This window comes from Lepidothrix coronata, unplaced genomic scaffold (assembly GCF_001604755.1).
Source record: "Lepidothrix coronata isolate B3197 unplaced genomic scaffold, Lepidothrix_coronata-1.0 Scaffold27, whole genome shotgun sequence".
Lineage (NCBI taxonomy): Eukaryota > Metazoa > Chordata > Aves > Passeriformes > Pipridae > Lepidothrix > Lepidothrix coronata.
This window is the reverse complement of record NW_016690207.1, coordinates 4,495,801-4,521,889: the sequence shown is the minus strand read 5'-3', so window position 1 is coordinate 4,521,889 and position 26,089 is coordinate 4,495,801. Positions and strand designations below refer to the sequence as shown.

Here is a 26,089-nt window from a genome sequence, read left to right as displayed (position 1 = left end):
TGCCTTTAAATACAGAGATAAAGCATCTCTGTATTATTTAGTGTAGAGAAAAGCCTAGCTGTACACGCCTAATGTTTTCTGCACCGCCTCAGCACCACCTACAAACACTCATTCTTCTGATCATCACTGACAAACCAATGCTATTGGGTCCGTTTTACAGACAGGGAAACTGAGGCCGAGAGCAACAGAGGGGCCTCCTCAAATCCTGGTGTCCCTGTGGCGACAGCCAAGGAGACAACGCACCATGTCCCATCTCTCAGCCACTCCCTCCAACCACTGAAACACATTCTTTCCCTCAAAAAAGAAAAAAACCCCACCGCAATATTTCTTAAATACAGATAAAACCATAAAGCCTTGAAACTTGGAGCAGCTGTTGGTTTATGTCTTTATGAACTGCACTGATGCCTGTTGTAAAAGGTCGGTTTGCCGGCGGCACAGCGGGACGATCCCATTTACATCCCCATTTTAGCACCGCTTGAATATTTGCCACAGTTTGCCCCCCCCACCAGAGAAGATCCACCACTGCAACACAGCTGGGATGAAACCCAACCCGAGTTTCCAGCCAGGATCAAGGCAACAGGATTGCCAACTGTGCCCTGCCAGCGATGCCCCCACAGCAACCCCAGGGCACGGGCCCAACAAGCGGCGTGTGGAGAAAGCTGAGGCTCAATGGCTCTCTTCCCAAAACCAGAAACTTAATCCTTGTTTCCTCATCAAATCCCAGCTGGGAAATTAAAATGTGACCTTCTTCAACCTCCCTGCTGGTTACCAGCACGCTCCTTGTTCCGTTTCGTGTCCCAGGCTGGCGGGGAACACGGGTTACTGCTGCCATCTCAACACCTGCCCCACTTCAAGGCAGAGAGTTCTGTGCTTCAGAATAAGGCAAGAGGCAGCTTGATTTTATTTTCAATAGCACACGGAGAATTTGCAAACTGCCTTGAGCTCCCCAGAGAGGAAAGGGGACTGACTATTATGGGAATCGTTTGTTCTCACAATAAAAAGTAGTGAATTATGAACAATTTCTGCTTAAAACAGCCAAATTATTTGCAGCTGATCTAAGATGACCTACAAGTTGCCTGTAGATGGAGCCTGAGTTTCTGCAAGGATTACACTGAGCCTCCCTCGGAAAAAGGATTGGAGAGCTGGAAATGGAAGCACCCAAAATCCAATACAGGAAAACCACAACCAGCCTGAAAAGCCCCCAGGCTTCCTCCACCGCCTGCCCACGGTTGTACTCTCGCTCACATCTCCCTTCTGCAATGCAACGGGTGGTTAAAGAGCTGATCTTGGGAAGCAAAGAGCTTCCACCAGCCCTGTGGAAGCCAGGGAGACACACAGGCTCAGCCCAGCTCCTGCCCAGGATGGAGGAGGATGGGAGAGGACTGGCCACTCCAGACCCAACAGGATTAGGGATAATTCTGCAAGAGATACACTCTGGAATTACAGCTCTCCGTTTTTCCAAGGCCAACTCCTTCATGTGAGCACCAAAAGCCATTTGAGGGAGGACAGCAAAGGACACCACACCTGCTCCTCCTGTGGGTGCACAGACTATTCACCAGGAAAATCACCATCTACCACAAACATCATCCACATGGAAAGACCCCCCAGGGAGGTTTCCCCTTCCCAGCTCTCCACAGAGTATCGCAGCCTGCAAATAAACACTAATATTATTCCTTGAGATCCTCCACCTTTGGGCTCCTGCCTTCAACCCACCACTGATGCCTCCTCTCTGGCTTCCTGTGTGCAATCCCCTGCCCACTGCCAGATCCCAAGGGAAGATGGAAAGCTACTCACTACCCAGAGGAGGGGGGAAACAGGAATGCCAAAAGAGATGGGGCAGACTGGGAGCAAATGGGAGCTGGAGGCCAGAACACTGACGGCAGCAGGTTGGACTTGAGGAGAAAAAGGGAGGGGTAAAGGCATGGAAAAGATGCACCAGAGGGCCTGAGCAGGAGCAGATGCCAAGGGGGGAAATAGGTAGAGAGCAGGTGCTTTGGGGGCAGGGGCTTCTTCCAACTGCCAGCACTTGGGGGATGAAGAGTTTCTTATAAGAAGGCTAAAATACCCCCAACCAGGCTCCAGGGCTGGCTGCTTCACAAACATCCCCTCCTGCAAAGAGCACAGAAAAAGGAGCCAGAAGCTTAAAAATAAAAAAAAATAAAGGGGATAAAAAAAAGGAAAGGAAAAAAAAAAAGAAAAAAGGAGATCCAAGTCAGCCCTCTGCTGGCAGCAGGCTCGGCTGGAGTTGCAGGGGCTCCCCAGGGAAGGGGCTCAGGCCCCCCACAGAAGGCACCCCTCCTGCTCTGACCCACACCAGCACTGCCTCAGAGAGCCCCAAACCCCACGCTTCACCAGGGAGACAAATTCCAACAGTGAGGAAAAGAGCACCAGGGCCAAAGGCACCTCCCTGGGGGACTGTCCTTCTTTAAACTGCCCTGCTCGCTCCAGCCCAGGTTAATCATCACCACAGTTCAATTAGGAAAAGCACAAGGAAACGGAGCCCTCTGCTCTCCAGCTGAGCCACGGCCCCCAGTTACACGGGGCAATGACAAGTGTGTCCCAGTGGGTCCCTGCAGGATCGAGGAACAGGGATGAGCACGGCACAGGCAACATCCCAAAGTCTGCGGGAAGCAGACAGGAGACCAACGCCTCTCTCAGCAGCACGGAACTCACTGAGCCTCCAGCCAGAGCCTGATTCCCACCACCCCATTATGCACCACACATTTCCCCTACAAAGCCCACCTCGGCCACGGAAAGGCTGCCTGACCACCCAGGCGAGCAGAGCACCCTCTGTTCAGCACCAGCTCCTCGTCCCTGTACTGGCTCGGCTGCTATCGGAGAGCGTGACACGCTCTGCTTGTGCCATCCCCGTGCCTGGCTTTGGGAAGAGCAGCTGCTCTCTGCTGCAGCCCTGCCAGCCCGGGTCTGAGCGGGGGAGCAGCCAGCCCCGTGTGGGGGACACGCTCTGCTCGCTGCTGCACAGAAACCAGCAGATGAACTCCAGGCTCGCTTGCTCCACGCTCACGTCCCACCATCCCCGTGCTCCTTCCCCCACGTCCCAGAGCTCCCGGATTAACCAGCTCGGGTCCTCCCGGGGCTGCCTGAAGCACGCACAGCACGACCCAAAGCCCCAGCCACGAGCTGAGTCCCCACTGCCCCCCGAAAAAGGCTGGGCTGCTCTCTGCTCATCCGGACACGCTGCTGTGATGCCAACAGAGAGCTGCTCTGCTACCTGGGCACTGCACCATGTACACCTGTAACTCATCCAGGGAATGCAAAGGGATGCTCGGCTGTACTGTGCAGCACACAAGTGGCCCATCTGCATACAAGCTGCCTGTGTTTCTCCTACAGCAAACAACGTAAGGGAAAGCATCCATCAGAATTCATAAGATGCACCCCTGGAGTAAGAGATTGATTTGATATTAACGGATTCGTGCAGAGACTATAAAGTGATCAAGGCGAAACACCGACACCTCGGAGGCATCGCAGCCCTGGAAACCCGCTGGCAGCGCCGGCTGGACCCCCTTCCCCTCCCACACAGGCACAACTTCGGGAGTGTCAGGCAATGCTAACTCACTGTCTGCCACCTAAGCCCCTGTGGCAGCTCCTGGTCTGGCACCCGCAGCCCCCTCGGGAGGTCGCCAGCCCTGCCCTGCAGCCACACGGCACCGGTGTGTCCGTCCCCACAAAACCACCCCAACGGGGTGTCCCCCACCGCGATGGGGACGAGCTGCCATCCGAGGTGTCCCCTGCCACAACAGGGACAAGCCCCTGGGACACGCGCAAAGTCTCCAGCCGGTCCCAGGACCCTCTGGCAGCCCCGCTGGGCGTAGAGCATCCCCCAAAAGCCACAACCAGGACCCCCAAGCCCCCCGAGGCCCCGGTGCAGCTGCTCCTACCTGAGCGTGGCGCTCTCCCCTTGCCGCACTGTCACGTTGTCCATGGCTTTGGGGAAGGTGGCATCTCCGCTGCGCACGGGCACTCCTGCGGGCACAAGGAAGAGCAGCCTGAGACAGAGGACGACCAGGCACCTCCAGGGCAGGGCTAAGCACCCACCGACCCCCATCCTGGGCAGCGGGGACTTTTCCAACAGGCAAAAAACACACCCGACAAGGCGAAAAGGGGGAAGGGGTGGGTGGAGAGGAGGGATGGGGGGGAGCAAAACCACCGGGGCGAGCGCTGCGGAGCTCCACGGAGATCAGGAGAGCCCCCGGCAAGGCTGGCTGCGAGCGCTGAGCCTGCCGAGCGGCATCGGAGGGAGTCCCGCTGTCCTCGGGCGAGGGAGGAGGACGGGAGGGCCAGGGGGAGGAGGAGGAAGAGGAGGAGAGAAGGTTCGGAGCACGAGATGAAGGTCACAGATGTGTGGCTGCTGGAGACGCTACTTTCAGCTGCAGCTGGGCAGGCGCTGCGGAGATCTGGCATCAAAAGTTTATAACCCACGGAGGAAACGTGAGTGCTTGTGGCAGGAAGGGGAGGGCGGCATCGGCACCGGGGCGGGGGCGCGGCGGGCCGGGGCCGGGCTGTTCGCCGGCTCTTGCGTTTTTGTTTAAATCACAGAGGGAAAAGGAGGATTAAAAAAAAAAAAAAAAAAAAAAAAAAAATTAAAAAAAAAAAAAAAAAAAAAAAAAAAAAAAAAAAAAAAAAAAAAAAGAAATTATTTAAAAAAAAAAAAAGAAAAAAACAATAAAGCTCCCCAAAATGCCGATTCTGTCGCAAGATCGAAACTTCCCCACAGGGCTGCAGGCGATGTCCCCGACGCTCCTCGGCTCCGCCGAGAGGGTCCTGGGGGTCCTCCCGCGGGACCGGCGGCCACTCCCGCTGGGCTCAGTGCGGGGCTAGGGGAGCGCGGGGGGGCGGCGGCGGCAGCACCCCGGCCCCGGCCGGCAGCATCCCCGGGGTTGTCATGGCAGCGGCTCCAGCGCTGCCCGGCGCCTCGGCTCCCGCACGCCCCGAGCCCCGCACACGGGCGGGCGGGAGGCAGCGGGGCGGGATGCGCACGGAGGACACACACGTTTAACCCCCGCCGCGCCGCGCTCCGGCAGAGGGACCGGGGCTCCCACCAGCCGAGAGACATCCCCCCCTCCGCCCCCAAAACCTTTAACCTCTTCAGCCCCGAGGCAAAGGGGGTTTTCCTCACACCAGGCAGCCCCACGCTCGCCACAGGAGCAGCGGGATGCCCGCACCCTCACCCACCCCGGCATCTTTCCCTGCATCCACCTGTTGATGTGTTGATGTGGGGGGCTGGGACCACTTTTCACTGTTGATGCATCTCCTCGTGTGGGGCTGTGACCATTTTTCTCAGCCTATGAGAAACAGGGTCCTGCCACCACCTCTTTGCCCCACGGAATGGTGCAGGCAGCTCCAGAGAATCTCCCTGCCCTGTTCCTGCTGTTTCCACTCCTTAACACAAGATCCTTGCAGTAGGAAGCCCGAGGGCTTTCTACCCCACCACTCACAACAGAGCAGCACCTGACACCAATAAAATCAGCTGAAATCACTAAATTTCAACAGATTTCCTCCTTTGGAGACACCCACAGACTACCAGTTGTCTCCTCAAATGGGAGCTGAAGACACCAAGACCTTGGTGACCATCCAGACACATCTGTGCGTGCCTACAAAAGAAAACCGACCCCACACAGTGTTCCTCACACAGTTCCTCATGCCCAAGCCAGGCTGGACCTCTGCTGGGTGCCTTCCACCAAAGGGCATCTGCCTCTTCTATTGATGTATCATGAGGAACCTGCCCCTTCCTGGAGCTAGGGAAGGAAAATAACCACCAACAAAAGCATTTTGGCTATTTCAGGATCCCAAACTCATCCAGAGCCCCAAACACAGCTGTTGAGACTGATAAAGAGGTTTTGCAAGGGTTTTCCAGTGATCCCAAGCTCAATTATCAGCACAGCAGGTCCTTCGTACGTGGCAGGGGGATGCAGTGACCCTAAATACCCGACTAGCCGTGGGCTAGCACTGCAGAGCTGCGTGCTGGCTCCCAGCACCAGCTATGGCTGCAGGCACCAGAGGGATACTCGCTGCAGCCTGGATAAATAGGACAGCCTAGGAAAGCACAGAGAAGAGCAGGGCTGAGTTTTCCATCAGAAAGCTGCTGGAAAGTTGGCTTAACCCTGAACGTGCAGGTTGGCTGCTTCGACACCGGGGATTCTTCGGGGGGAGGATGGAGAGGAAGGACACTCCATCTCCTTCCTGATCTGCTCCCACGCTGGCACAGAGGAACTGTGTCTGCTGGAAGGGAGGGAGCAGCAGCAGAAGGAGCCAGCACGGACCCATCACAGCCCCCAGCACTGAGACAGCCCGACCCCAGGTGCTGCTGAGCCTCATCCAGCAGCAGGATGAGCTCCAGAGGGAAGGATGCTGCAGGGACCACAAGCTCTGCTGGGTAAAATGGTGTTTACCCCTTGGGATAGGAAGCTGTAGACGCAGAGTGTGTGTAGCAGAAAGCCTGCCAGAGCCGGTGCAATTCAGGCAAGGGAAGATTTACAGGGGGGAAAAAAAGCCTGTCTGCCTCAGGAAAGGCTTCTGAGGAGGCTGGGGAGCTGTGGATCCATGAACAGATGTAAAGTCAGGGCATAAACAGACAGACAGACAACTAAACTGGCTGCCACAGAGAGATGGGTACAGGTAAGAGTATATGGGGCATCAGGGAGGGGAGAGAGAGGGCTGGAAAATTAATGTAATCCATATTTACCTAACTGGGTAGGGACCCAACAGCCTCGAATGGCTATGCAGGAGACTGCAGGAGACATATCTCAGCCACACTCATCCCAGAGACCACTCTGAGCATCCGACAGTGGTGCAGGCAGCCCGAGCAACCTCTCCTGCCCCAGCCTTCAGGGCCAGCCCATCACAAACATGCCCCAGCCCCACTGCTGTGGTTAACGTTACCTCCCGAGTGAGCACACTGCCAGCAAATGAAGGGAGAGAGCCGGGACACGAGGGAGAAAAGGGCAAGAGGGAAAAAGAACTTGAAATCCGGGAGGCTAAAAAATCTGCATGAAACACAGAGTCAGCAGACGCGAAAGCAGAGGCGCTTTCGCGCCGAGACAGTCTGCAGACCTGAGGTTGCACGGGGTGGCTTCAGTTCAGGTCCATGCCTAAAAATATCGCCTAACTGAGAGGGACTCAAGGCTGGCACAGGCCCTGGGGGCACCAGGCATATGGCAGTGGTGGATCCTGCTCCTCACCGTGACGTTAACAAGCCCTGACCTTCTCTCATCATCCCAGAGGCTCAGAAAGAAACCGAGCCGGCAAGGACGAGTCCCTGCACCTCCCCGGCTCTCGCCTCCCAGCCGATTGTCAATCTCGCCTTTTATTAGTGGTGCAGTTTGGCCTCCCTCTCCCTTCGAGATTTCTCCCTCGTTGCTCTAATCAGGAGCTTGCAAATGTCAAGAGTACAGGCCTGGAAGTAATTAGTGAGGGACGGGAGCCCGGGGGCTGTGCAGTGGCTCAGCCACAGCGCTGCTCCAGCACCGGACTGGGGAGCAGCCAGCAGCCACTGGGACCTACCGGGCCGCCCTGGCTTTTATTCTCCAGCCTCACTCCTCCTCCCAGACTATTTTCCCCTTCTCCACACAGCTCAGGGAATGCTGAGATGCCCTCTGTGCAGCAGGGATTGAGTCAGTCCAGCTCCCTAGGGATTAGTGCAGTAAGGGATGGGGAGACTGTAACACCGCCAGGACGCTGAGCACTTGGACAGCAAGTGCCACCTCCTGCTCACGAGCTCCCTTTGGGGCACTGCCTCTTCCAAAAGAGATTCAAGGAGTATTTCTAACTCCTTTTAAACCTGCCTGCATAGGGGAATTCTAGGAAGCACGGACGCAGCTGCATCAGCAAGGTGGGCTTCACCCCAGGACAGCAGCTTCCCCCGTGGTGGGCATAACAAACCACTGAGTCCTTGTCACAGTCCTCAGCAGGCAAAGACAACTAAATCTTAAGGCAAAGATAATAGGAAAGAGCATTCTTTCCTTTTTTTTTCTCCCTCTCTCTGAGATGAACTTTGCAGTCCCTAAGCCACTCAAGTCTTGTTCACAACTGAAGGGGTTAATGCTGCACCCAGGAAAGCAAAAACCCAGCAGAGCTGTAGGGAAGAGCAGTCCTTGGAGGCCCTGGGCTTGTTTAATCAAAGAGCTAATCCTTGCTACCAGGGATTCACCCTCCAGCAGGGTGGAAGTTCTCCAGATCTCCCTCTGGAAACCCCAGACGAGTTTTTTCAAAGACAACAGCTCCTCTCCAGTCCCCAGCCGGCAGACAGCTGCTGGCACTTTCTTTCCCAAAACTGGGCTCTTTTAAGGCATCTCTCTCCTGGGGAAGTTTCTAATCCTGAACATCTTGGCCACCCTACCTGGCCAAGACATATGTAACACCTCCATGGTGAACGCAGCGCTGAGCCCTGTTGGTCTCCTGCGCTGTCCAGATGGTGTCTGGGCTCGGGGCTATAAGATTTTTAACTAATTTCTTTCCACACTATTATCCCCTCCTCCCTCTTCTCCCACCTCCTCTTTCTCTCCCTCCTTCTCTCCATCTGTCCCTACCCCTTTTCTTCTCCACCTTTTCCCTTGCACACTTGCAGCTGCTAATTTTTCCCCGGCATATTTGGCAATCCCTCCCGACACCCCTTCCCCCACACCCCGCCGCCCCGTTTCTTGCTTTTCCCGTTTGCTGCCGAATATTCTCATTTCTTCACCCAAAAGAGAGCACCAAGCATAGGCAGGAGGAACACACACACCCACCCCCATGCATAGCAGCAGAGCAGAGAGAATCACATCTCACAGTCCTGGGATAAAGCTGAGCATCCTCTGGCACATGGGAGGGGGGCACAGCAAAGCATCACCCCTTTCTCAGCAGGAAAACCTCAGGAATGTCACTCACAGCTGCACTGACCACTGCCAGGCTGATGGCACACACACAGCTCTGCCTCTCTCTCACCTCTGCCTCTCCCCAGCAGAATTTATTTATCCCACTTAATTTTTTCAGTTGTTTTACCTTGTTTTATCTTCACACTAAATCAGGCTCTCTCTGCAAACCAAACTTTTGTTATCCGTGCTCTTACATTTAATGCATTTTATCACATGAATTTAGCAAAAGAAAAAAAAAAAAAAAACCTGCTGAAGTAATTGTGAAAAAAATGTAGCCTGTTCTTCGCATTGATCATGGTGCTTGAGCTCGCCTGGGCAGCAAATGCAAACTGGAAGCTCAAGCTCCTCATTAACACCCAGTTCAGGGCTGGTTTAGCAGTCAGCCCCCCCAACACCATCCTCATGCCTTAAATGCACGCACAAATCCTTCTCTTTTCCATAAAATCCTTCCAGGATGACACAAACCCAGCCTGGAGTCATGATGACAGCACGGCAAGGCAGGTTGTGGTTCAGGAGGATCCACGAGGATGGTGATCCCTGTGGATTTTAATGGGATTACTTTACACTTAATGCTCAGCTACAATCCCCAGCTGAACCCCAGGGATATGGCACGTTTAAACCGTGTGTAAACCTGACAAGTGAACTACAAAAAGGAGGCAGCTCCAAAGACACCCACCTTGCACAGCTAAAATCAGCCTCCCTCACCCTCATTACAGCAAATATTAAAAGAATAAAAAAAACCCCAACAACTCTGAAAACACCCAGTGCTGCTCAAGCAAAGCTTGGAGGGGCTGGGACACCCGGGGGCAGCAGAACCGTCACAACATCGCCCGAGAAGCTTGAAAAACAAGCATTTCATTCTCCAGCAGTATTTCTGACAACCATCCAGGATGGGGTTTTTATTTTTTTCTTCATTTTTTTTTCTAAGGAAAGCAAAATGTTAAGATTTTCTTCACGACGCCAAGATTTATTTTTTTTTTTTTGTTGCCATTTCTGATGGTATTTAGTGCATTTGGGCAAATTTTCAACTCCCATGCAGGTCCTTTTTCCCTGAAAACCCAACTCNGCCCAAGAAGCTTGAAAAACAAGCATTTCATTCTCCAGCAGTATTTCTGACAACCATCCAGGATGGGGTTTTTATTTTTTTCTTCATTTTTTTTTTCCTAAGAAAAGCAAAATGTTAAGATTTTCTTCACGATGCCAAGATTTTTTTTTTTTTTGTTGCCATTTCTGATGGTATTTAGTGCATTTGGGCAAATTTTCAACTCCCATGCAGGTCCTTTTTCCCTGAAAACCCAACTCTGGAGGGAAGGGGGAGTGGGCATTACAGACATGTGACATTTTGCTTCATTGCCAAAACATTTCCATATCAAAACACGCCAAAGTTCAGCTGCTCCACCAAGGACATTGTCTTGGAAAAAAACAAAACAAAACAGCACAACAAAAACCTCACTGCATTGCACACTCTCTGCCAAAGAGATGCTTCCAGGAGCCCAACCCCAAATTTCCCACATCCCTGGGAAGCAGAAGGTGACAGGACAAGGAGAAATGGCTTCAAACTGACAGAGGGCAGGTTTAAATTGGATAATAGGAAGAAATTCCTTACTGTGAGGGTGAGAGGCACTGGCACAGGTTGCCCAGAGAAGCTGTAGATGCCCCATGCCTGGAAGGGACCTTAAAGAACATCCAGTTCCACCCCCTACCACGGGCAGGGACACCTTCCACTAGCCCAGGTTGCTCCAAGCCCTGTCCAGCCTGGCCTTGGACACTTCCAGGAATGGGGCAGCCACAGCTTCTTGGGGCAAGCTGGGTTTGACAGGTATCCAGGTTTCATAATTAGTGCCATATTCATGTTCCACCTAATGACCTCTCAGCTGGGACAATGGGGGGAGGCACAATCACATTCCCAAATCAGTCCAGGAGCAGGAGAAACACCAGAAAGGGGGATGTGGACCACAGATGGCTCAGCACTGCAATGTGCATTTGAGTCTTACCAGCCACTACAGACTGGAAATGGAAAACAGGATCTGGGATTTACTCCTGCATCCACCCCAGTCTCACCCTGACCACGGACAAGGCAGCAAGGCTCTTGGAGCTCTCAGCTTCCCCCAGCTGCCAAGTGGAGCAGGAATGTTTCTTCCCTCTCCTGGGAACATTACAAGGCTCATTTCATACACGCTTACGAAGTGTTTTGTGAGCTCTGTGCTGAACTAATAAAAGAACAAATAAATAGATATCACATTGCCCTGTTTATCCTGTTTCTAAACACGAAGCCATCTCGTAGCCTCTGGGCTTATTTACAAAATACAGAGACACGGGAATGATCAGAGAGCAGCTGTGCCACCTCCACTCCACGCTGGGAGAGGGAAACACCATGCTCAGGGCTGTCCTGGGAGGCTCCTAAACGGTGTCTCCAGCACGTATTTAAAAGCTGAGAGAAAGGAAAATCATATCTACCCATCCTCCTCAGTGTGCAGTGTTTTTTTTCACACCTGGATCACACAAGAGCCACCCATCATGGAGCTGGCTGGTCTCACACAACCTACTCCCGTGGTGAGAGGCAGGAGGACCAGGCGTCCCCTCAGCAAATCCCCATGTGATGCAAAGATGAGTGACTGCCCACTCTGGTGCCCTTCACGGCCCCACTCCTGGCCAAACCAAACCTCAGACCTGTTTTGGTATCAGCAGAGCAGCCAAGACAGCAAGATTCCAAGATAAAGGGAGAGGGAGGAAGAGAAAAACATGCTTGACTAATTACATGGAGATAAATGGGGGCTTGAAAACTTGTATTCCCCTGTAAGCAATGGCTCGTGCCCTGCAGCAGGAGGGCTGAAGTGCTGCATTTGTGTTCCACCTGCCCACCATGTGTCCCATCCCCTCCAACATGGTCCTCTCTGCTCGGGCAAGATGATCCCAAACGGCCCTGAGGCTCTCACCCTGCCCAGCAGCCCATCCTGCCTCCTCCTCAACACACTCATTTTTGAAGTTGTTCAGAGAACCTGTGGCTGCCCCATCCCTGGAAGTGTCCAAGGCCAAGTTGGAGAGGACTTGGAGCAACCTGGGACAGTGGAAGGTGTCCCTGCCCACGGCGGGGCATGGAATGAGATGAGCCTTAAAGTCCCTTCCAACCCAAACCATTCCATGACTTTCACACCTACACGTGCACCCACTCTCCCAGATCAACCCTCTGACACAAACCAGCCTTCAGAACATCTCACCAGTGGGGCAGCTTGTGGGAGCTCCCAGATCCTGCCTGTGCTGCTGCTGGAAGAGGCAGAGGCAGGAGGGCTGGGAGCAAAAGGGAGCCAAATGGGATCTCTGCATAACTGGGGAGGAAATCACCCTGTTCCCCCTCCTCACCCCTTAACACTTCCACAGCCCTGCTGGGCAGGTTTGGCAGTCGTGTTAAGCAGATAAAGGTCTAAACACTTGTTCTCAGCCTGACTGAACTACCTGGGCTTCTCGGGCTGCAGGTCCCAGGAGAAATAAAAATTCTCAGTATTTTCAGTCCTTCCCCCATGTGGCCAGTGCAGATGATGTTTTTTTCACCTTTGAAATTCTTGCTTCTAAGTGCTGAAGCGAGGTGAAAAAAAATGTAAGGTGAGGGAAGGCTCTCGGTCTGGAAAACTTCCCTGGGAGTTTGATGGGAGCTGTGGGTAAATGCTGGTGCAGGTCCTTGCTCTCAGAGCCTGTTGATCTGCTCCCTGCATGTCTCACTGCTGATTTATTCCCAGTGGTAACGGGCACAACGAGATAAATATGCAAGTTGCACAGCCGGGGTGTGGATGGGAACATCTCCATCTTCCCAGGTCAGTTTTAATCCATCTCTCAGAGTCAGCCTGGTCTGAGCCGTTCGCTCCTGACTCCAACCCAATTCTCTTCAAAGCCCGGCTCTGCCTGGATCCTGGGATTAAAATCTAGGTTTGCAGCAAACAAAACTAAGCGTGTTTTATGAGGAGGAGTAACCTTGGGGGAGGGTTTGACTGCGGTTTCAAAGGCTGAGCAAGGTTTCTGTACACAGCACTGCCTCAGTTCTGCCTGCTGTCAGCACTCCCTGCTATCTCCAGGTTGCTGACAACCCGACAATCTCCGATACCGCAGTAAGGAAACAACCTGCAAGCTGCAAAGCCCATTAGCCCATTTTGCAGAGAGAATAATGAGGCAGGAAAAGACAAAGGAGCCCAAATACCTTTGGAGAAATAAAAGACCTGCCCACGGCTATCCTGGAAGCCCAGGGTCCCTCCAAAGCATTGCTCCCTGCGCTATTCCCCACGGACATATGGCTTGGAGCCGCTCAGGTTGTCACCAGGAGCTGGCTGCTCCACCAACAAACAGCCCTGAGGCTCCTTCTTCCATACTCAGGGAAAAAACCCTTTTACCCTCCCCAATTCAAACAAGGACACGTCGCCTCAGAACCACTTCAACACGGCAAGCGCCCCGTCCAAAATGATCTTCCCGGGCTGGACAAGGTGGGTGCAGGACACCAGGGTGACCCTGCCCAGGGCTATTCACCCTCAGGGAAGATCATCAGAGAACAGGACGAGCTGGGAGAGCTCCATCCCTGCATCTCCTCCCGCTCCTTGTTATTAAAGCTGTCGTTTGTCATGTTAAGCAGCTGTTCTAACATAAAGCAGAACTGTCAAGGAAAATACGAGCCTTGCAGATGGGCGGCATTTTCTTCCTAACCGCTTTAATTTTATTTATTTGTGGGTTGTTTTTTTTTTTCCCCTCCCATCTACTTCACCCTTTACAACTACCCCTGCTACTGCTGCTGGCTCTGCAAGCCACCACCCTGATAAGCAGCCGCTCGCTGGCTTCTTCTGGTCCTCGCAGGCTCCTCTATTCATTGTTGTTTCTCTGTCGCTACAAATTGGCACTTCTGAAGAGATTTCCAGGCCAAGTATTAACCCCCTCCGGAGCCCAGCCACATAAACACACACGTTATTTGTCAAACCAGAGGAAGGCAGTGGAGCTGTAGGGAAATTTAAGTGACTTGTCTGAAAGAGCAGCGAGAAGCGAAGGCGGAGGAGCCAAGGCAGACGTTTCTCACAGCCACAGGACCTTCTCCCTTCCTTCCAGCCCTGTCTGCAGCCAAAACCCTGAAACCCTCCGTCTGCCCCATAAATCAGCAAATTCAGCTCCTTCCCTGAGCTGCAAACAGCACCCAGGAGCCCTGACATCACACGGCCGGATTTCAGCACGAAACAAGGTTCCCTCTCATTGCAAATTCCGGTCGAAAACTCCTTTTAGAAAAAAAGTTTTATAGAGGTTTTTATTTATTGTCAACTCCTGGATGATAAAATGAGGCCGCTACAAGCCCTATTTATTTCCCACCCTCGCAGGAATCGGAGGGGCTGAGACGTGAAACAAATGCAGGGCTCCAGCACTGACCCTGGGCTCGTGCTGGTTCGCAGACCGCTGGGTGATTATTTTATAATAGCTGATAGCATCTGTGATTTAATGCAGCTGTTAGAAATTAGCAAGGACTCCATCGAAAGCGTCCCAGTCACTCACGATAACAGGCTAATAAATCATTCCCCCAGTGCTCCGTGGCATTTATGGTTCTATTTTAGAGATGCAAAGCATAGATCCGGCTGCTCTCCTGGATTTATTTTTATTTATACTTTTAATAATGCAATTAAATAAATAAATTTAGGATGTTGTGACTCTGTTGCCAAAAACAGCACCGATGAGAACTTCCCCTGCATGACTTCCCTTCGTTATTTTCTCCCCACTAGCCAATTAAATGGAAAACAAATGGCTCCAAAGCTCCTCCGAGATATTGTTTCCAATGCACAGGGTGAAAAATCTCACACCACGGAAATCCAGGGGAGGCAGGAAGGGAGGTGAGGGAGGAAAAAGAAAAGCTGGCGTGGCTGTCACTCTCCTCTCCATCCAAATTTCTTCCCACCACACTGCAATCCTGAATATCTAGAGGCTACACTTCATGGATACATACAGGAATGCACTCGCAGTTGCCCAGTGTTCAGTCAGCCACCAAACCCAGCTTTATAAATTCCTTATGGGGTGATAATTTGGAGCATTCCCTACATTCCTAAGAAAGCAGACAAGCAGCACCTTCCCCCATATCTCCCTACTGTGGCTGCAACCTGGGTGCTTAAAAACCTCCCCTGGAATAGGATTCCTGATCCCAGAGCAGGAGGAGGGTCTCCCGAGGCCGGCTGGCCAGCCTGGCACATCGTTCTCCACTGAACCACATCACAACACATCAGGAGCACACCCTGCCCTGTCTCTGCCTCTCCAAATAAACCCAAAGGAACCACATTTGCTGCCTGGAACGATGTGTCTGGTTCAGACATCCTGCTTCCAAGAAAATCACCAAGGGAAGCGGGAGCACTGCCAGAGAGGGAGCTCCAAAACCTTCCTTTCTCCCTTTGCTTGTGCCTTGCAGCAACACACTCAGGGACACACTTGCGTCCCAAATGGCCCCACAAAAGTCACAAGGGATGCACCAAGGAGCAACACCTTCCTCACTCTGCCCAGCACTCCCTCAGGGAGCCCAGGGTCCTGCCCCTGCCTTGGCACACTCATTTTTGCACCTACACACGTGCGAGCTCTCCCAAGGCAACCAGCCAACCCACACCAGCCTTCAAACACCTCCCCAGTGGGACTGGAGCAGAGAGGAGCCAAGTGGGGTTCTTGGAATTGGGAATTCAAATTCAGATTTGAGGAGGAAACCCCTCCCACTCCCCAGCCTTGCACAGCAGGGAGAGGTCACGATGCATCTCTCTTGCTCTTTGCCATAAATGAACTCCCTGCACCAGCGTGTCCTGCAGTACAACACACCACAGTTGGACAGTGTCAGGGTCACAGCTCCTTTCAAAGGAGCTTTCTCCTTTTCTGAGAGGTTTCACCAGCCTGCCTTTGCTCAGCCACTTTAGAGAGAGAGAGAGAGAGGGAAAACGCTGGGAGAGAGACTGGGACTGGAAGTGCCTTCACTGACTCCCACAGGAGGTTCATGTGGACTCACGTTTTGAGCTTTTGTGGAGTTCTTGTTCTTTTTTCCATAAAACTCCTTAAAATGAGCCCTGTCCCGTAATCTCTCACATGGCCAGGAATCATGACCAACACACAGAGATCCCTGGATGCCTTTCAAGGTCAGCTTCACCTCTGGGGGGGGCTTCCATCACTTGGAGACCTGATCCATCCTGAGTTCTGTGTGGAGCCCACCTGCATCCTGGGTTGAAGCGAGGAGTGTCTCACCTCAACATTACCAACCTCCTCACTCTCATGCCTTGAAACCCACCAAAATATTAAAAAAAGGCTATTCCTTCTCCTTCATCTATGAGTATTTTGAGTTAATAACCAGAAGGAATCAATTTACTTCTCAGTCACGCACTAAACTCTGGTCTAAGCAAGTCTGGAGTAAGCCAACCCCCAATAAAGTCTGCCCAGACTTCACTGGAGCTGAATCAGATCTCTGCTGGGTCCATTTAAAATGCTCTAAGCATTTCCATCATATCCTTACTTTTAAGCAGAGTTACAGTCAGAAAAATTACTCTGCATACATGACCCCAGAGGTTTCATATTTCTTCTCCTGCGGTGACAGTTCCCAACCAGATCTGCTTAATTTACAAGTTGGGAGATAGGGTTGCTTTCCCCTCCTCCTCCTCCCTTTAAACTGCCAGCCCTGCAAATTCCTCTGGAATGGAAATCATTGCCTGCCCTCACCAGCTCCAACACAGGGTAGGATATATGGCACTGGGCATGGCTCCCAGGTGGACAGGAGAGGGAATCCCATCCGCCTCCCCGTCCTGGCTCTCGATGCCCATCAATAAGATCCTGGAGATGGAGATCTCTGGAGATGCAGGAAGCCTCCATGCCTGGCTGGGAGGTCTCCTTTTCATTACAGGAACTGATTTTTTGCAATTACCATTTAGTGTAATGGAATCTCTCATTAAGGAGAAGGGTTCAACCGCTCTGATCTTTCCCCGTTTAAATAAAGAAGGAGGGAGAAGGCTCTGGGAATTGGCACCACCCACCAGACCGGCATCTCTAACTCAGGGAGCGCTGGTGCAATCAGGTCAGCCAGGAGAGAGCTGTTCCTGGCATATTCCCAGCTCCCTGCAGAGTGAAAACAAACAGAGCTGCTCCCTTGTGCCCCAAGCAGGGAGATGTGAGGTGTTCCGAGGAGGAAAGGGCAGGGAGCACACAGCTTGGGAGCTCCAGGGGTCTCCGAGCTCCTTTTCTTTGCTCCCTCTGTAAGTTTTTTGGATGCACGCAACTCCCATGGATGGAGGAGCCCCAAGTCCAACAGCCCATCTGGGATCTTTCCTGCCCTTCCCAACAGCCTGCTGCCATCCTCCACCATCCTCAGAGGACAGCACAGTCCTCAGCCCAACACTGAACCTCTCCAGATGTCCCTCCTGGCCAGCAAAGTGTTTTGATACTGCAAAACACCATTAATTCCTTCCTATAAGAATCAAGTCCAGGCAGGCATTCCCGTGGGTACAGCCAGGCCTCATCCTGCACACAAAATCCAAAGGAAAAGTCCTATTGCCTTCTTCAGGAGCCACTTGGTGCCAATTATTCCCTTCCTTACCCCAAATCCTCCTCTTAGCGGGCAAGCAAATGAAGCAGCCTTGATCTCCGCAGAAAGCAGAGGGCTTCAGAAGGCACTTGTAGCGATACTTTAATAACAAAAATTCTAATTAAATTTTTACATGTTTAAATACATTGGCCGCGTATTTTCATTAATAACATTCTGTGCCGTCTTTAATTTGATAATCTGCTCACCCTCTGCAAACAGCCTCCCCCAAATGCTCCGGCACATCTGGCACGGAGAGCTCAACAACGTTCCTGAGGTTACGGTGGGGGCAGAGGCTCGTGGTCTTCTGCTGTGATCACCACGAGAGGGAATGGGGAGCACAACTCAGGGAGCAACCTGGAAACGGGTTTTCACGGCAAACCCAGAATTCAAGTCACACCAAGTCTGTGACACGTGGAGATGTGGGAATGCTTTTCCTGCTAGGACCACTACAAAGCAGGTGAAGAAGCAAGAGGACAACAGGTATGAGAGGCAGCTCTCAGAAAACATCCTATTATCAAGCCCAATGGCACATTAAAGATAAGCCACTCAACATTACAAAGCCTTAAGGATTTTCTGAGCTTCAGCTCTCCTCCCTAATGCAGAAGATAAAAGTGGGAAACAAGAAATGACCCCAAATATGCCTCAATCATAAAATCACAGAATCATCATAGAATGGTTTTTGTTGGAAGGGAAGGAAGGAAGGAAGATCATCTTGTTCCACCCCCTGCCACGGGCAGGGACACCTTCCACTAGCCCAGGTTGCTCCCATTCAACCTGGCTTTAAACATCTCCAGGGCTGGGGCAGCCACAGCTTCTCTGGGCAACCTGGGCCAGGGCCTCCCCACCATCACAGGGAAGAATTCCTTCCCAATATCCCATCTACCCCTCTTGTCCTATCAGCTGTTCTAAGAAAACATCCTATTTTCAAGACCATTGGCACATTAAAGACAAGTCACTCAACTTCCAAAAGCCTGAAGGACCTGCTGAGCTTCAGCTCCTTTCCATAACATAGAAGATAAAAGTGGGAAACAAGAAATGACCCCAAATATGCCTCAACCCATCCTGACTTCTATGATACCATCTCTAGAGAGAGAAAAAACCCTGAAGACTAATTCCAGCTGCTGGTTGATCACTGCCTGGAGCAGCCTGGTGTTCAGTAGCTGGGCAGAGCTCTTCTGCAGTTATGTATTTATTTTATGAATATTATTATTATTATTATTTTTAACCGTGGAATCATTTTATTAATATTAATAAACCCGCAGAAAGTGCTAATTTCCTCCATCATTCTCCTAATTACCTCTATTGAATTGTGAGGATCATCTGCATGAATAATGATTCCCCGTGCATTTGCTTCGCTCTTCAGCAAAGGAATTGGCAAGAGCCGGATCCTGCACCAGCAGATGGGAGGGAAGGATCTTTGGAAAGACCACCAGATGCCTCCTGCAGCAACTCAAGGACTCTCCCCCAGCCTCAAAAGCCTCGCAGGGGTCACTGATTCATCCTGCACAGACACAAGGGATGGGACAGGTCTGTTGAGGGGAGGGCGATTGCTCTTGTGCTACTTCTCAGGGCACAAAGCCTCCCTCTGCTCCTCTGGAGCTCCAATTCCTGACAATTCCTCCAATTTTCCAACAAAGATCTCATGGGCAGCCGCTGACACGGTGTCCAAACCTCCTGGTTTGGAGGCCAGTGGCCTCACGGCAGTTCTGCTGCAGGTTTTGCATGAGGCAGAATCTCACCCTGGGTTTTGGTCCCAAGAGCAGGGAGCAGCACCACTGAGGGATAGCTGTGGCTGTCCCATCCCTGGAAGTATCCAAGGCCAGGTTGGATGGGGCTTGGAGCAACCTGGGCTAGTGGAAGGTGTCCCTGCCCATGGCAGGGAGTGGAACAACATAAGATTTAAGGTTCCTTGAACCCAAACTATTCTGTGATATCTCCTTTAGCCACCCACAGTGACTGGGACTAGAAAATCCTAGATTGGGTACAGGAGGTTATGCCACAGTAACGGCTGGGGTACAAGACACTCTTCTCAGGAAAGACTGAGGACAGAAAAGCCTCTTATTTATTTATTTTCTTGTTGCTGACGATAAGATGTTTTTCCCTTACAAGCCACCTACAAGCTCCTGAAACCACAGCATGAAAATGTTTTCCAGCTCCAGAAACACCCCAGGCACTGGTGTTCAGCACAAAACCAAGGAAGATGCATCAGTGTCACCTCCACGGCTCCTTCACGGAGTCCCTGCTGTGCTGGCTCTGCAAGGTGAGCCGGGAGGAGAAGGGACACCAGCACATCTCTGCAGCGTGTGACTCCAGCCCAGCCTGGCTGTGACAGCTGCACAACCCCCCCGGGCCTGCGAGGCGACCAGAAGCCTTTAAAAGATGTATGAAGCTCCTGGATGGGATCCATCCCCTGCAGCTCCCACACGCCGCCAGGCCGGCGGGACGCCGAGGGTTGGCAGCACACGGCACCGCGACACTGCCACTGAGATGGACCCCGGGCAGGACCTGGCATCCTCTGCCACCACGGCTGCCTGCTGCAGGACATCTGGCTGGGGACAAAATTCCGAGCACGGAGGAGAGAGATCTCCATAACCATCGCCGCTTTTTTCATGGAAAAGCAGCTCCGACCAGCTGCTTGCTCAGGCAGAGGGGAAAGATGGGATAATTCTGACCCCCCCACCCTGCTTCACTTGCTGTGAGCACACTCAGCTGATGTGACACCCTTCAGCCTCATCCCTAAGCTGCAAGGTGGCCACGGGCTGCCCTTCTGCCTCCACAAAGTCCCCTTTGGCAGAGGGATAGGACACACATCCGTGTTTTCCTGGTGGGAAGAGGGAGGGTGAGTTAGCGAGGCTCTCATTTCACAGGAGAGGCTGCCTGGATCATATTTGTATTCATTTTCATGAAATCCCCATAAAAGTCACTAATAGAACACAATCTGCTAATTAAATTTCACGCAGGAAGGCACTTTCACCTTAGATTAGCAGTGTCCTTGCACATTTTTTGCTACTAATGTACTAATAACATCTTATTTATCTTAGAAATGAATTCCGTTAGACTTATCATTAAATTTGAGATATTAACGTGCTCAAATGAACTCAACGTGAAAGGGGGGGGAATAATTCCAAAGGGATGGAAACCACAAATCCATTTTCCTTCCTACTGCTAGGAAGAAAGGCTGGCAGCTCCGGGGAGCAAAGTCCTGCCTTTAACTGCTGCAGAGGCATGAGGGAGGGCAGGGAGCCCTCACCACCCCGCAGATCCCACTGCCAGGGATGTTCTATCCAAGGGAAGGACACACAGAGCTTCTGTAACCCCACGTTTTCACTGTGGGAATGTCTATACTGAGTAGTTTCACATCACAGAAGAAAGGACTGAGGTGCATCTCACCCCACCAGGCCATACCTACAGAGCTGCACCCCAGCTCAGGGCTCCCACTTCCCAAGGAATCCTGCTCTCCCCACAGATGTCCCATCTGGGTGTGCTGACAGGCACCTGCTCCCCAGCCCGGGGCCTGGCTTTAAAATATTTGTGGCAGGGAGGGAGGAGGTGGGGGAGAGGCGTTCTTGGTCATGAATCTTGGCAGGATGCAGCTGCTTCCCCGCCACTGGCTGGGAGATGGATAACGAGGAGGAGGCCAAGCTGCAATGTTGAAAACCAGATCTGCTTTCTGAGAGCCCTCCCCTTCCAGAGCTGGATTTTCTGAGTACATGTCCTCAAACCTCCCTTGCACCCAGCTCCAAGGAACACATCCCTGTCCTCCGGAACACCACTTAAGGGCACGATGCCAACCACCGACACCTCAGCTGTGCCTCAGAGAAGGGGATACATTTTTGTATCCCGCTTTTCATCCTGCTGAGGCTTTTTTGTCCCAAACCAGGGTTTAGTCTTCACACAGACTGGATCAAATCCCGCCCTGGCTGAGCAAAACAAGAGCCATGACTGATTTCTCCTCGGTACGTGGCTCGAGGATGTTTAATAACCAACTTTGCACAAGAAAACAACATCCAACCTGCACTATTCTGACAACAGAATTTCTCCCCCTCTCTGAAGATCCAGGACTTTCCCACTTGTAATTGGGTGAGGCAACATTGACATCCAGTGGCCGATGAGATTAATCGCAGCAGAGCCGGAGAGAATCCCCTGGGGATGGAGCGAGCGCTCAGCAAGGGCTGGCACTGCTGCCTGAGCTGCAACAGCCACAAACATCCCTCTGCTGCACATCCCTGCCAGGGCCACCACACCAAACCAGGGGGCTATGTATTCCAGGCTGTGTTATTCCCAAACCCTCCTCCATGCTGGTGCTATAACAGCATAAAGCAGTCTCTCTGCTCCAACTGGAAATGCATGAATTTATGCTGGTGTCCCCCCTAACTTTGTGTCCCAGCCTTCTGAGAAGGCCCAACACTCTGCAGGGTGCAAGCCAGGCTGCACATGAGCTGCCCTGCTGTATTTCATAGAGTCACAGTATAATTTAAGTTGGAAAAGCCCTCTAAAACCATCGAGTCCAGCCATTCCCCCAGCACTGCCAAACCCACCACTAACCCATGTCCCCAGGTGCCACATCCACACAGGGATGCTGACTCCACTGCTGCCCTGGGCAGACTGCTCCAATGCTGGATAACCCCTAGAAAATTTTCCTAATATCCAATCTAAAATTTAATTTCTAGACACACAAACTTTGAGTTGGTTATGAACAACCAGCCATGGTTACTTTTCCATCACTCCCTACCACATGCACATTCCTTGCAGGAATGCTGCCCCAGCAGCAGCACTGCTCCCAGTGGCTCACCAGCACCTGCTGTGACACTCCACAGAGACAGGGACGTGTTTCCTCACTGAACACATCCTGCAAGCAACCAGCCACTCCTCGGGTATTTACACCATTGCTTACTCCCACACAGAGCCAAAAGCTCCCAGCTGAGCATCAGGCCCTGCCCAGGAGCCTCTCTGCTGCTGCAAATTCAACCTGGATCCCTGGGTCTGTCCACAGTACAGAGCTCTGCCCATCACCCAACCCCACCAGCTCCTGGTGTCTTTTACCTCTGTACCACCGTGGCACAAGGCTGATTATAGAACCACAGAATAGTTTGGAAGAGACCTTAAAGATCATCTAGTCCAGCCCCTGCCATGGGCAGGGACACCTTCCACCAGCCCAGGTTGCTCCAAGCCCTGTCCAACCTGGCCTTGGACACTTCCAGGGATGGGGCAGCCACAGCTTCTCTGGGCAACCTGTGCCAGGGCCTCCCCACCCCCACAGGGAAGAATTTATTCCTAATATTTCATCTAAACCCGCCCTCCTTCAGCTTAAGCCCATTCTCCCTTGCTCTATCCCTACGTGCCCTTGTGAAATTCCGTGGATATCCATTATTAGGGATAACTTGATGACTGCTCACTCTCACAACGCATTAGAGACGCAAACTACACCTGTGAGGTTTGGGGGAATTTCTGTATTCCCCGTTTACAGACAATGAAACTGAGACACCAGGAAGGGAGGAAGACTGTGATGGATGGGGGAAGGCTGTAAATCCATGCATCAAAGCCTGAATTCAGACCATTTTGCCAACCACAGAACAATTGTCATGCCTACGGGGGCAGTTAGATGTTGTTCCCTCCCTGGACAGCTGTAAAAACAGAGAGACTCCCCCTACTCAAATCTGCTTTAAAGGTTCTCCAGTTTCTGGCAGGGCTTTCATTTTATTTTAAAAAATACTACGGCAGATTACATGCTACACAATTAAATATTGATTGGGAATTCTCCCCAAGTATGTTTCCCCTCCATCTCTCCGCCTCCGCCGGGAGATGTCAAGTTCTGTTTCCTAAGCTGTCCCCATCCAGTGATTACGTTCATTAGGACACCAGTGTTGTGGTTAAAAGTACTTTCTTTGCTGCTGTACATTTAATTAGACAACTCTTTCCCAGAAATTATTTATAGCCAAGCTTGGGAGCTATAGTTAGTCCGAATGTAAATAAGATTCAAAAGGGAAATCCCAGGGCACCCCTGTGGCTGGTGAGCCGCTCGCTTCAATCCATTAGCACTGGTCCCAGCGCCCCTGCTTAGCACAGGCTTCCAGGGGCTTTATGGCTGCAACTTGTGCTATTTAACAAAATAATAAAGCAAACCAGCCCAGGCACAGGTTTCCAATCCAACTTTTGTTGGACAAAGAATATTTTGCCTTCCATCGGTGCGGCGAGCTGGGAAACTCCCCAGCTTGCAGTTTGGAGGAGGGCAGCAAACAGTGGGAAAAATGCCTTCAGTGGGAAAAACATCAAATTAATTAGAGCAATATAAAGCTTTGCAAAACCACCTGAGAACACAGGAATGGGGTTACGTGAAAAGGCTGGGTTTGGAAATGTGCCGAGAAAGGAAGGACACAGGCTGAGCCCAGTGGTCTCCAAACATTTTGCAGCCAGTCCATGACAAGTCACAGCACTGCAGTTTCCACGGGAAAAGCAAGGACTTTGCTCTGAACCTCACCAAAATGACCACAGAATCCTAGTTTAGAGTCACAGAATTATATAATTACTAAGATCGGAAAAGACCTCAAGATCATCAAGGCCAGCCTTAGGTTGGAAGGGATCCTTAAAGGTCATCTAGTCCAACTGCCAACCAGAGCAGCTCATAAACACAACCACCACCTCCAGGTGAGATGTTCTTCCAAAGCCCCGGCCTTCTCCTGAGCCCCTTTAAAAGCAACATGGTCAGAAGAGCAAATATCATAGAATTCTAGAATGGTTTGAGTTGGAAGGGACCTTAAAGATCATCTCCTTCCAACCCTCTGCCATGAGCAGGGACACCTTCCACTATCCCAGGTTGCTCCAAGCCCTGTCCAACCTGGCCTTGGACACTTCCAGGGATCCAGGGGCAGCCACAGCTTCTGGGCAATATATCTGTTTTCAACCCAAATTTAGTACTGGGCTGGAGAGGCAAGCTCATCCCACCACCCTGCAAGAGCTCTGCTGGGAATATTTACTAACCATCACGTCCAACATGTACCAACAGGGAAATCCAGTCGGATGCCTCCCCCTCCTGCCAGCCCAGAGCTCACAAAACAAACCGTGCATCACTTGATGGGTGATTCACGGGGTTAATCTTGCATTTTCACACCTTCTCTTGTCCTCCTGGCATTTGAGGGAGAGGAAAAACACACTCAAGCGGTGTTATTTAGCAGAACAGCACTCAGCAGCTCGGAAATAGCTGCTCCACGCAGGGAGCAGCAGCAAGGCCGCGTGAAGTGGCCGATAATGCAGGAAAAATGGTAAATCTCTAAAAACTACCAATAACGACGAGCAGCGGGTTGGAGGTCACTGCGCCGGGCACGGCACAACCCTGCCGCATCCGCAGGCCACACGTGGCCCTGCTGGGGCCGAAATTAAATGCCAAAATCTCAGCTGCCAGCTCTGACTTCGGCTCTCACCGCGCCGAGTTCCCCGGCGCCGCAAAGCCCCGACGGTGACACTGCCAGCAAGTGCCACCACTGCTGCCAAGCCCAGGCAAGAGCCATCAGCGTTCTGGAGGGGGAACACCACGGGGAGGTCTATTATTTTAAACATATAATTGATTCTAATTCATCACTTATCGCGCGGTGACAGATTTTTATATAGTTTATTATCTCGCTCGCAGCACGAGGGCCCGGGGGGGGGCTGGCTCCTATTGTTCGGCGGTTCCTGCCTCTGCCTCATCTCTAGCTGCTCCCGTTATCTGTCTGATTAAGTTAGGGATTCTGGTATCTCCGGGTCCCCAGGTAACTGTCAGCGCTCATCTCCTCCCCTTGCAGGATTCCAGCAGCCTTCCTGCACCTCTCCTCCTTGACCCGGCTGTCACGCGCCGTCTCTGTGCTGAGCTCAGGATTTGGGCACTGCAGAGGTGGCTGTAGTGCCCCCCGAGATTTTTGACAGCACACCCAAGGATCCAGGAACCACGGCACCAAACCCTTTGGATCACACGGAAAGGAAAACTGCACCCTGTTGCCTCCACCCCTCCCCTCCCGGAGTCTCCGTTGGGAAACTGCAAAAGCAGCAAAAAAAAGCAAAGGTACCCAAAACCACCTGGCTTAGCCTGGGGATGCACAAACACCACATGGCTTCCCAACTCCATCCAAAATTCAGCCCTGATCCGAAGGGCCTGGGTGCTGCTGCAGCCCAGAGAGCTCCACTCCTCCTCCTCCTCCTCCTCCCCAGTGCTTCCCTCACTCCAGAGCAGAAGTGGGATCACAGCTAAAATGGGTCGATTTGGAGAATTTCCATTTCACAAGGTGCTTTCAACTCCTCCACTGCTTTGTTTTTGTTCACATTCCAAACGAAAAAAAAAAAAAAAAACCCAAAAGCGCCCAGCACACACTTTTTCTTCCAACACACACTTTTTCTTCCAACGAGCTCAGCAACTCCAAAACTGCCGGGAACCAGAATTCTATTTTTTCTTTTTTTTATTATTATTTTTGACGCTTTAAGGAGTCGCTTTGCGATTTCGCTATTTCATTTCAGCCTTTTAGATTATTTTGAATTATTTCTACAACACTTCCCGATGCTAAATGCAACGCTGAGCATCACACAGCGCAGCTACGAGGATGTCATTATGTGACATAACATAATGATTGAAACATTTGATCCTATTTTAAAATCATTAAGGGCTGCTGCTTTTCCATTCCAATTGAAACATCTTGGGCGG

General features: G+C 51.8%; 1 protein-coding gene across 14 annotated transcripts in view; it reads right to left on the bottom strand.

Annotated features, from left to right (window-relative positions):
- OPCML (opioid binding protein/cell adhesion molecule like) overlaps positions 1-26,089 on the bottom strand; it is a 331,383-nt gene that overhangs the window by 102,584 nt on the left and 202,710 nt on the right. For 8 of the 14 annotated variants that reach the window (XM_017809778.1, XM_017809777.1, XM_017809780.1 and 5 more), the window contains one exon: positions 3,900-3,984. In XM_017809778.1, the coding sequence (XP_017665267.1) occupies positions 3,900-3,984 (85 nt within the window). Of the gene's footprint in view, positions 1-3,899; positions 4,298-4,382; positions 4,438-26,089 lie in introns of those variants that run through there. The other 6 variants (XR_001873967.1, XM_017809787.1, XM_017809783.1 and 3 more) reach the window with 3 other exon arrangements.